The sequence below is a fragment of the Myotis lucifugus genome, unplaced genomic scaffold, assembly GCF_000147115.1.
Source record: "Myotis lucifugus unplaced genomic scaffold, Myoluc2.0 scaffold_29, whole genome shotgun sequence".
In the NCBI taxonomy this organism is placed as follows: domain Eukaryota; kingdom Metazoa; phylum Chordata; class Mammalia; order Chiroptera; family Vespertilionidae; genus Myotis; species Myotis lucifugus.
This window is the reverse complement of record NW_005871077.1, coordinates 4,317,772-4,330,503: the sequence shown is the minus strand read 5'-3', so window position 1 is coordinate 4,330,503 and position 12,732 is coordinate 4,317,772. Positions and strand designations below refer to the sequence as shown.

At 37.7% G+C, this 12,732-nt stretch overlaps 1 protein-coding gene across 1 annotated transcript in view; it reads right to left on the bottom strand.

The window, feature by feature from the left end:
* CCDC7 (coiled-coil domain containing 7) overlaps nucleotides 1–6,762 on the bottom strand; it is a 172,791-nt gene extending 166,029 nt beyond the window's left edge. The window contains exons 1-3 of the mRNA XM_006086710.3: nucleotides 6,484–6,762; nucleotides 4,531–4,623; nucleotides 3,734–3,817 (exon numbers count right to left, since the gene is read on the bottom strand). Coding sequence (XP_006086772.1) covers nucleotides 3,734–3,817; nucleotides 4,531–4,623; nucleotides 6,484–6,762 — 456 coding nt within the window. The remainder of the gene's footprint in view (nucleotides 1–3,733; nucleotides 3,818–4,530; nucleotides 4,624–6,483) is intronic.
* Between the last annotated feature and the right edge of the window lie 5,970 nt (nucleotides 6,763–12,732).

Sequence of the window (12,732 nt, the reverse complement as noted above, 5' to 3'; positions counted from 1 at the left end):
CTCAATAGGCCAATAACAACTGATGGAATTGAAGCAGTAATCAAAAAACTCCCAGCAAACAAAAGCCCTAGCCCAGACAGCTTCACAGGGGAGTATTAGCAAAAACACTCAAAGAAGAGCTAACACTTATACAGACAGTCCTCGGGTTACGTTGGACTCAACGTACATCATTTTGTGGTTATGTCGCCATCTCCCATTTATTTATTTTAAAAAAAGGTCCATCATTTCAACGTATGTACATATATGCTTTATGTTTTTTATTTATTTACCACAAGTAAAGGTCAGGAATTGTTATCTTTTAAACTTTTTTTACTGTTTCACTTCATTACTGCTGTGTATGTGGCTCCATGTGAGTGACGTAGGTACTTATGTAGGTGGGTTCTGACTTACGGCGAAAATCGTGTTACGTGGCGCCGTAGGTACGGATCTCCGGCGTAACCTGAGGACCTACTGTACTCCTTAAAATATTCCAAACACCAAGAGGAAGGAACACCTCCAAGCTCTTTCTGTGATGCCAGCATTATCCTGATTGCAAAACCAGATAAAGACACTAAAAAGAAAGAGAATGACAGGCCAATATCCCTGATGAACATAGATACTAAAATCTTCAACTAAATATTAGCAAACTGAATCCAGCAATATATTAAAAGATCATACCCCATGAAGAAGTGGGATTCATTCTGGAGATGCAAGGTTGTTACAATATTCGCAAATCAATAAACATGATATATCCCATAAACAAACTGAAAGAAAAAAATCATATGATCATATCAATAGATGCAAAAAAGCATTCAACAAAATCCAACACCCTTTTTTGATAAAAACTCTCAGCTAAGTGGGAATAGAGGGATCATACCTCAACATAAAAAGGCTTTATATGACAAACCTGTAGCCAACATCATAGTCAATGAGCAAAAACTAAAACCACATCCTCTAAAAACAGGAACAAGAAAGGTATATCCACTTTCACCACTCTTATTCAAAATAGTACTAGAAGTCCTAGTCAAAGTCATCAGACAAAAAAAAAAAGAAAAACAAAGGCATCCAAATGGGAAAGATGTGTGTAAAACTGTTATTATTTGCAGATGACGTGATATTGTACATAAAAACCCTAAAGACTCCATCAAAAAAAACTACTAGATTTAATGAATGAATTTGGCAATGTAACTGGATACAAAATTAACACCCAGAAATATAAGGCATTTTTATACACCAATAACAAATTCTCAGAAAGAGAAACTAAAAAAATAATCCCATTTACCACTGCAACAAAAAAATTAACATAGCTAGGAATAAACTTCACGAAGGAGGTAAAAGACTTGTTCTCTGAAAATTACAGGACGTTGAAAAAGAGATAGAGGAAGATATAAATAAGTGGAAGAATATACCGTGTTCGTGGATTGGTAGAGTTAACATCATTAAAATCTCCATACTACACAAAGCAATCTACAGACTCAAGGGAATCCCCATCAAAATACCAACGGCATATTTCAGAGATCTAGAATAAACATTCCAAAAATTTATGTGGAACCAAAGAAGACCCCAAATAGCCACAGCAATCTTGAGAAAGAGGAACAAAGTGGGAGAGATCACAATACCAGATATCAAGTTATACTACAAAGCCACTGTGATCAAAACAGCCCAGTACTGGCACAAGAACAGGCATATAGATCAATGGGACAGAATAGAGAACCCAGAGGTCGACCCAAGCCATTACACTCAATTAATATTTGACAAAGGAGGAGAGAGCATACAATGGAGTCAAGACAGTCTCTTCAATAAATGATCTTAAGGAAATTGGACAGATACATGTAAAAAAATGAAACTAAACTACCAACTTACACCATACACAAGAATAAACTCAAAATGGCTAAAAGACTTAAATGTAAGTCGGGAAACCATAAAAATCCTAGAAGAAACCATAGGGAGTTTAATCTCAGACATCTCTAATAGCAATATGTTTGCAGATACATGTCCTAGGGCAAGGGAAATAAAAAAGAAAACAAAGAAATGTGAATACATCAAAATAAAAAAAAAACTTCTGTACAGCAAAACAAACCATCAACAAAATGAAAAGAAATTCTCTTTGCTAATGATACATCTGATAAAGGGTGAATATCCAAAATATATAAGGAACTCATACAACTTAACAAAAGGAGGACAAACATGCCATTTAAAAAATGGGCAAAGGGCCGAAACCGGTTTGGCTCAGTGGATAGAGCGTCGGCTTGCGGACTGAAAGGTCCCGGGTTCGATTCCGGTCAAGGGCATGTACCTGGGTTGCGGGCACATCCCCAGTAGGAGATGTGCAGGAGGCAGCTGATCGATGTTCCTCTCTCATCGATGTTTCTAACTATCTCTCTCCCTTCCTCTCTGTAGAAAATCAATAAAATATATTTTTAAAAAAATGGGCAAAGGACCTAAATTGTAAACTTCTCCAAAGTGGTCATACAGATGACCAAGAGACATATGAAAAAAAATGCTCTAATTCACTAGTCATCAGAGAAATGCAAATTAAAATGACAATGGTATCACCTCACACCTAACGGAATGGCTACCATCAACATATCAACAAATGACAAGTGCTGGTGAGGATGTGGAGAAAAGTGAACTCTAGTACACTGCTGGTAGGAATGCAGACTGGTGCAGCCATTATGGAAAACAGTATGGAGTTTCCTCAAAATATTAAATATGGAAATGACATTTGACCAAGTGATCCCACTTCTAGGAATATATCTTAGCAAACTGGAAACACCAAACAGAAAGAATGTATTCACCTCTATGTTCATAGCAGTGCAATTTACAATAGCTAAGATCTGGAAGCAGCCCAAGTGCCTGCCCATCAGAAGATGAGTGGATAAAAAAGCTGTATTATATTTACATCATGGAATACCATGCAGCAGTAAAAAAGAAGGAGACAGCATAGAGCAGTGATGGTGAACCTTTTGAGCTCGGCGTGTCAGCATTTTGAAAAACCCTAACTTAACTCTGGTGCCATGTCACATATAGAAATTTTTTGATATTTGCAACCATAATAAAACAAAGACTTATATTTTTGATATTTATTTTATATATTTAAATGCCATTTAACAAAGAAAAATCAACTAAAAAAATGTGTTCGCATGTCACCTCTGACACGCGTGTCATAGGTTCGCCACCACTGGCATAGAGGGACCTGAAGAGGATTAGGCTAACTGAAATAAGCTGGTCAAAGAAATATAAGTACCATATGATTTCACTCATATGTGAAATCTAATGAACAAAATAGATCAAGAGACAGAGAAGCATGGACCAGACTGTCAAATCTCAGAGGGTAGGCGAGGGTGGGTAGGAAGATATCTACCAAAGAAATTGTATTTCCATATGCACAATCCATAGACACAGACAATAGGTGAAGGCCTGGGGTGAGCTAGAAGGGGTCAATGAGGAAAAAAGGGGAACATACGTAATACTTTCAAAAAATAAAGATTTAAAAAAGAATAAGGAAAAATAATGTTTTCTAATGCTCTTTATAACTAATTAAGGCATTGTATCTAGACTAATAATGCTATCTGGATAATCACAGTCAAGTCAAATAACCAATATAACATTAAATATTTTATTAATAAATTAGTGTTAATAATTAATAATTTAAATGTTTATTATTAATATTGTTACTTTATTTATATTATTATTAAGATTATTAAAATAGTAAGCAATATTTTATACTTGATAGTTTACACAGAATACATACATGACTCTCCTCTTTAACTGCTCCTTCTAATTGAGCTGCAAATTGTGAACAACATACCAAGAATGAATTTAGATCATCCCCAACCTTTGAAAAGAATAACAAACAGAAAGTTGCTTTTATTTTAGAACCTGTATGTATGTTCATCTATACTTTAGTATATTTAACTAGTTTTCAAAATAATTTTGTGTATGTAATTTAGGTTAATTCAAACACATTAGGCAAGAAACCAGGCTCCAAATGCTATACTAGCAAATTCTCCCAGAAAATTTACAAGTACATTCTCGGGAATGGTTCATTAATGTCATATTCCCAGTTATGTCTCTGCTCTCATTTTCGTCTATCTAGTTGCAGAAAATCAAGCAACCCCAGCCTTAGACTCCTGAAATATTATGAATGGCCAAAAAAAAGTAACTACTATGTATATACCTTATAAATATCTTTGTGTTTAAAAATGAATGATAAGTATGACTTCTGATTATAAAGAACACAGAGGTGGGCAAAAGTAGGTTTACAGTTGTTCATTTGGAAAAAAATATAATACAACAATAAATAATAATACAAGATTATGTACTCACAACTATAAACTTTTTTGCCCACATGTGTGTGTGTGTGTGTGTTAAACTTTAAGGAAGTGTCATTGACAGAGGATGGAAAAATCAGTACACTATTTTTAAGTATCCTAAGTGGATCATTTTTAATGGGTAAGGAATTTATACTGTAAACATATGTGAACACAAAAGAAAATCTTAGCCCTTTTCAGTGTTCATTTCTCTACATTAGAATTTGCATATACTTACAGATAAAGATACTTCTTCAGTTTCAGACTTTACAAGTGGTTTTTCTACATTTTCACTGCCCATTCCGTAGGTTTCTTCCAAAGTAGAAACAACCTAAGAGAAAAAGCAAATTAAGTACATTTACAGTTTAAAATTATTACATTAAATGTAAAAATATATTAAATCAACCATGTCAGGACCTTTTTGGCAATAAGACTATTTCTGCCCAGCCAGTGTGTCTCAGCAGTTGAGCGTCGATCCAAAAACCAAAGAGGTCCCTGGTTTGATTCCTGGTCAGGGCAAATGTCCAGGTTTCAGACTCAATACCCAGTGGGGGGACATGCAAGAGGCAGCCCACTGATGATGTTTCACTCTCACCAATGTTTCTATCTCTCTATCCCTCTCCCTTCCTCTCTCTCTAAAATCAGTAAAGGAAAAAAATTATTTTTGGCAGTACTCAAATTAAATTTTCCATCTTATGCCCCAGCTCATATCATCATGAAGAAGTCATGAGCAAGAGTCCTTAACCCTACTTCCTAGCAAGAGAGGCCCTATGACTCTTCCATTTCTGTATTGACAGGTATTTAAAAAGGAGAGGGTCTGCCTAGGCATAGCTGAAACATCAACTTTACTTTACCACCGATGTATTCCTAAAAATTTAACTGACTCAACTTTCTTCTCTGGAGAGAGTAGGGAAAATAGAGAGATGGAAATCAGAAAGCAATACATTTTTTAAAGCATCAGTCGCCAACCTTTCAGACCTCACAGACCACCAGTAGTCTGCAGACCACCAGTTGGCAACCACTGTTTTAAAGGAAATTATCTGAATTAACCCCTCAAACTTTGAGCAAACTTACATTTTGGAAGTTTGGCAAACTATATTTTTTTATGTTTGTGCTATTCCTCATTTTTCAGTGTTTATACGAATGGTATTTGGTACATTTATAATTTAACTAGAGGCCCAGTGCACGGATTCATGCACATTGAAAGAAATTAATTAGAAGGTGGCCAGCAGGGTAGGACTGGGTGAGACGGGCCAGACATCACCTGGAGCCAACCTCCCACGGTCCCTCCCTGGCTGGCTGCACCAGAGGCAGCACCAGGGCTTGAAGGGCATCTGCAAAGTGAGCAGGGTCCCTCCGGCAGGTGGGGTCTTCAGCCTGGCCTGCGGGGATCGGGCCGAAACTGGCAGTTTGACATCCCCTGAGGGGTCCTGGAGTGTGAGAGGGCACTCTGCAAAGTTGCTGTTGCTCAGCAGCTCCTGGGTTGAGCATCTGCCCCATGGTGGTCAGTGTGCGTCATAGCTACCAGCCAGTCAGCCAGTCACTTAGCCTTTTATATATATAGATTCTGGATCATTGAGCAAAAAGAACCCCATAGAAAGGGAAATTTATTTCCCAACACCAAGAGCTAAAGTTTCTAAAGTGCAGAGATGAGGTGACAGAGCAGGCATGAGACTTCAAAAAACCTATCCCTAAAAAAAGATCTGTATGCATCTCAGAACATGGATTTCAGAAGAGTTCCCACCATTCACTAACTGATCTGTCCCTACACTGTTTGTACAAACAATAACTAATGTTAACACCTGCTTTCCTCCAGGGAGTCTGGAATTTGATACATGATAGGCAGAGAGTATCTAGGTGATCAAGCCCCAATAAAACCCTGGGCACTGAGTCTTCAAGGAACTTCTCTTGTAGACATTTCATATGTTTTGTCACAATTTGTTGTTGGAGGAATTAAGACATGTTCTGTGTGACTCCAAAAGGAGAGGACTCTTGGGAGTTTGTACCTTGTTTCCTCTAGACTTCACCAATGTGCCTTCTCCCTTTGTTGGTTTTGCTTTGTATTCTTTCACTATAATAAATTTTAACCATCAATATGACTATATGCTGAACCCAGTGAGTCCACCCAGCAAATCACTAAACCCAGAAAAGACCATGGGACCCTCCACATAAGAACAAACAAATGACTTACCATCTTTAGATGTTTGGTAATTTTTCTGAGCAATTCATCTTCTGCTATTAATTCCTTTGTCTTACTTGATGGAATGGGCAAAGCATACCTCACAATGGATTCTCCTGTTGGTGGAGATCTTAAGACCATTGGTTCAAGTTTCTCACGCACTAACTTTGAACTTTGTTTTTCCTTTGGTTTAGGTGACAATGGTGAATTATGAAATCCTTTGTTGTAACTTAATTCTGGAACACTTGCCAATTTATTATTAGAGGGCAACAGATGCTTTACTGGCTTCATTTTGTTATTTACTTAACTTCCAAATTATGGGAGAAAAATTTTATTCCTTCCTGAGAATAAAAGATAAAGATTTCAGATTAAAAATTATGGCAGGATTATTTATTGCCATAAAGATGTTAAATCCCCAAATCAATTCTGGAGAAATTAAAAAATGAAAATGGCAACATCCCTAACAAAAATTAATATTTTTTAAAATCTAAAATATTTGCAAATCAATAAACATGATACATCGTATAAAGAAACTGAAAGAAAAAAATCATACGATCATATCAATAGATGCAGAAAAAGCATTCAACAAAATCCAACACCCTTTTTTGATAAAAACTCTCAGCTAAGTGGGAATAGAGGGATCTTATGTCAACATAATGAAGGCTATATATTACAAACCTACAACCAACATCATACTAAATGGGCAAAACCAAAAACTACTCCCTCTAAAGACAGGAACAAGACAGGGATGTCCACTTTCACCACTCTTATTCAACATAGTACTGGAAGTCCTAGCCAGAGGCATCAGGCGAGGAGAAAACATAAAAGGCATCAATATTGGAAAGGAGGAAGTAAACCTGTCATTATTTGCAAATGACATGATACTGTACATAGAAAACCCCAAAGACTCCACCAAAAGGTACTAGATTTAATAAATGAATTAAGCAATGTAGCAGGATACAAAATTAACACCCAGAAATATACGGCATTTTTATGCACCAATAACAAATTCTTAGAAAGAGAAACTAAAAAAATAATCCCATTTACCACTGCAACAACAACAACAAAAATATGATACTTAGGAATAAACTTCACGAAGGAGGTAAAAGACTTGTACTCTAAAAACTATAGGACATTGAAAAAGAGATAGAGGAAAATATAAACAAGTGGAAGAATATACCGTGTTCGTGGATTGGTAGAGATAACATCATTAAAATGTCCATACTACACTAAGCAATCTATAGATTCAATGCAATCCCCATCAAAATACCAACGGCATATTTCAGAGATCTAGAATAAACATTCCAAAAATGTATGTGGAACCAAAAAATACCCCAAATAGCCACAGCAATTTTGAGAAAGAGGAACAAAGTGGGAGAGATCATAATACCAGATATCAAGTTATACTACAAAGCCTCTGTAATTAAAACAGACCAGTGCTGGCACAAGAACAGGCATATAAATCAATGGAAGAGAAAAGAGACCCCAGAAATTATGGACTCAAGCCATAATGCTCAATTAGTATTTGACAAAGGAGGAAAGAGCATGCCATAGAGTCAAGACAGTCTCTTCAATAAGTGGTATTGGGAACACTGGACAGATACATGCAAAAAAAAATGAAACTAGACCACCAATTTATACCACACACAGGAATAAATTCAAAATGGGTAAAAGACTTAAATGTAAGTTACGAAACCATAAAAATCCTAGAAGAAACCATAGGCAGCAAAATCTCAGACATCTCTTGCAACAATATGTTTACAGATATATCTCCTAGGGCATGGGAAACAAAAGAGAAAATAAAGAAAGGAGACTATCAAAATAAAAAGCTTTTGCACAGTAAAAGAAACCATCAACAAAATGAAAAGGTAATCCACTGTATGAGAGGACATATTTGCCAATGATACATTTAATAAGGGTTAATATCCAAAATATATAAGCAACTCATACAACTTAACAAAAAGTCTAACAATCCAATTAAAAAATGGGCAAAGGACCCAAATAGATACTTCTCCAAAGTGAACATACAAATAGCCAAGAGACATATGAAAAAATTCTCAAAGTCACTAATCATAAGAGATGCAAATTAAAATGAAAATGAGACATCATCTTGCACCTATCATAATGGCTGACATCAACAAATCAACAAATGACAAGTGCTGGTGAGGATGTGGAGAATTAGGAACCCTAGTACACTTTTGGTGGGAATGAAGACTGTTGCAGCCATTGTGGAAAATAGTATGGAGTTTCCTTCCAAAATTAAAAATGGAACTGACATTTGACTAAGTGATCCCACTTCTAGGAATATATCTTAAGAATCCCAGAACACCAATCAGAAAGAATGTATGCACCCCTAGGTTCATAGCAGCACAGTTTACAATAGCTAAGATCTGGAAACAGCCCAAGTTTTCATCAGTAGATGAGTGTATAAAAAACTGTGGTACATTTACACCATGGAATACTATGCAGCAGTAAAAAAGAAAGATCTCTTACCCTTTGAGACAGCATGGATAGACCTGGAGAGGATTATGCTAAGTGAAATCAGCCAGTCAAAGAAAGATAAGTATCACATGATCTCACTCACGTGTGGAATATAATGAACAAAATAGATCCGGGGACACAGAAGCATGGAAGAAACTGTCAAATCTCATAGGGAAGGTGGGGTGAGTAGGAAGATATTAACCAAACAACTTGTATGCATATAAGCATAACCTATGGACACAGACAATAGTGTGGTGAAGGGCAGGGGCAGAGAGTGGTGTGGGCTAGAAGGAATCAATTGGGTTGGGGGAGGGACATCTGTAATACTTTCAACAACATTTTTAAAAATTTAAATTTAAATTAAAAACAAAACAAAACACCTGTAAGAAACCCTGAGAGGTAACTGAAGATTGATTTATGTATGGGCACAAAGGATGGGGGCTGATGGGAGGGAAGAAGCCAGTAGTAGCAGTGAGAGTATATTAAGAAAACTTTAAAATATTATTCTTAGCTTTCCCCCATTTTTAAGCTAATGTATACCCTTTATATTAGTCCCATAGAATTAATATCTTAGGTACAGGGTATGAACAGATTAATATCAAGGCAGCACCAAATCATGATTGAGCAGACCTTAAAGCTTAAGACTGACTCTAATTCTCTTTCTCTCTAAAGCTGATTAAGACTCAAAACAGTAAGTCCTCCCAAAGAGTTTTTGTTGTTGTTGTTGTTGTTTTTTAGGCAAAGGGGAGAAAGGAGTCAGCCCTCAGCCCCTCTGGGAAAGGGTCTGAGTCTGCCGCTATCCAACCAGGTTCTCGTCCCAGCCTGTGGCCCGAAGGCCCTCGCAGGTTGGGGAGGAGGCAGGAGGCGTTAGTCGCTGAGGAAAATGGAAGCCAACACTGCCATGGTGCCAAGGTTTCTCCCCACCTCCTCCCTCCCCGCCACCCCGGGAAGGCGGTAAGGACTGGGCAGTCCTCCCAAAGAATTTTAAAGTATGTACCTGACCATGGAAGTAGACTGTCAAAATTTAGACTAGTCCCATTGTTGTGGGTTGAATTGTGTCCCCCAAAAAGATATGTTCAAGTCCTAACTCTTGGCACCTGTGACTATGACCACATTTAAAAATACAGTCTTTGCATATGTAATCAAGTTAGCATGAGGTCATAGTGCATTAGGGTGGGCTCAAAATCCAATGACTGGTGCCATATTCATAAAGAAATGTGAAGACACATACATAAAAACAAACAGGGAAGAAGGCCAAGTAATGACAAATGCAGAAACTGGAGTGGCACCGCTGTGAGCCAAGGAATGTTAAGGATTGCCAGCATCCACCAGAAACTAGGAAGAAGCAGGGGATGATAGCCCTGCCAATACCTTGATTTCAGAGTTCTGTGCTCTGGAACTGTGAGAGAATTAATTTATACTGTTTTAAGCCGCCCCGTTTGTGGTACTTTGTCATGCCAGCCTTAGGACACTAATACATATGCTGATGGAAATAATTAAACAGAAAGCAAAATGTATGCGTGGTAGAGGGGACAACTGCTGGACTGATATCCTTGAGCAAACAAGAAGAAATGGGTTTTAAAGCACAAATGGATCAACTCCCTTTAGATGGGCACAGGAAAAGTTTACCTACAGTAACAGACCGGAAGGCAGAAATATGGGCTATTTCCAGAAACCAGTGAGGGAAGAATGGGACACTCCCCAGGTGCTAGAAAATCACCTCAAAAATGGATCCATGAAGTTCACATTAATACAAAAGTTACATGCGGTGAATGCTTATATTCATTTAAACCCCTCCTAACAATTCTAGGAGGTTGACATTATATCACCATAAACTAGCCCAAGTTTATCAGTCACTTTCCACCACAAAGACAAGTGTTTTCTGGCTTTCCTTCGAGGGTTAATTTGATATTCATTTCAAACCGTAATGATCCAGCATACAAAACCAGGGGCGGGGTGTGGGGGTGGGGGGGTGGAAAAGTATGATTTGCCTGAGATTCTGCGTCAAAAGAAGAACCACTGCCACTGAGGCAGACACGCAGCGCTAAAATTAGGAGGAAAACAAGAATGTTTTTGCCCAAGAATCTAATGAAAACCCTCCCAACTTGATGAGGGAGGTGGCTCACCAGTCTCCCCTGTGAGGAGTGGATACACTTGCTGCGGCTGTGGAGAGGTTAGCGGGTGGTTCTGCCTTGACCGAGGGGCTCTAAGGTGACCAGGTTGGAAATTCTGAGCCGCCCAGATTTCCTTCAAGATGGAAGCCACAAAACCCTCCAGGCTCCAGCCCCGCTATTTTACACACTGACATTGATGCTGAAAGCAAAGGCGCCGGGCCTTTGCGCCCAGGGCCGCAGCAACGACCACAGGGCGCCAACCGCCAGGTCAGGCCGTTGACGCCACGTCACAGTGACGCTTGACGTAAGCGGCTGGCCACCGGAAGGACTCCTGCAGCTGGCTTTTCCGCGGCGGAAGTGAGAATCTCTGGTTCTGTGGGGTCTTCAGGGGCAGTAATGCCCAGATAGCGGCCTCTTTCTTGGTTGCACTCTCGCTCCTTCACAAGCTCAGGTTCCTTCAGGCATTTGGCCTGTAGAAATAAAACACCAGCTGATTGGGTACTTTGAAAAGTTGGCCATCACCAGCAAAACCTGAGCCCCAGGCCTTCATCTGCCATTGTCTAAAGCTCTTCAACGTGACCTTTTCTGGGGGCCATTTGCCAGACTCTATAGTCCCAAGGAATTGTGCAGTATGAGCAGTTTCTTGCCATCAGTTTCCATGTACTTTCATATGCAATTTCCAAGGTAGAGTTTTTTCAATAGTTTCACTTCAGTACATTAATTTTGTACATTAATTTTGTCTTTAAAAATTTGAAGATTATTAATTTAAAACACTCTCCAAAGTTTTGTAGACAAAAGTAAATTTTTTTATATTTAATATATTAACTTGATATAATTTCATTGTTAATATCAGTTGTGTTTAAGAAATGCCTCTCAAAATTCCTGAAAATTTAACAATCAGCTCACAAGAGCTGATGCAAGCAACCTCCAGTATACTATTGGTAGTTACAGTTGGGATTGATTAAAAGGGGCACCAGGAAGCTTTCTGGAGTGCCAGAAATGTTTCCTGCCCTGATTTTCTGGGTATGCTAAAAAATCATAAAGGTTAAGAGTTATCATTTGTGCAATTTTCAGTATGGATTATACCAACAACAAAGAGAAAAATATACGTATAGTGATCAAACTTATTAAGTACTACACCAACATTTTTTTAAAATTGGCAGTACATTTAATTGGAAGAAATTTACAAAAAATTGAATCACTAAAGTCAAAATCTCTGAAAACTAATATGAACGCAAAGGGTAAGAGAGATGGAACTAAAAATCAGAAAAGAGATGTTTATAATTTAAAAGAGGTCCTCAAATTTTCTAGATTTGACAGCAAATTTCTACTATTTTTCAGAACCCTAAAAATTGATTACATCTAATCATTTTCTTATTTTGCTGGCAAAATCTGAATGATCAAGTTGTCATATTACATAAACAAGGCACTCAACATTAGTCAATCAAGAAATCCAGCATCCTTATTTCTCTGTGCTTAATATCCATCATATCTTGGAATCAAAGACAAGTATCAGTGTTGATAAAGTAAAAGTGAAGAAATCTAAAATGTGAATAAATTTAAGCATGGAATGTCAAACTATGCAATGCCTCAAATCTATGAAATAAATGAGTTCATTATTCCTTTTTTATTTAATTTATTGAGATGGCATTGATTAACAAAACCA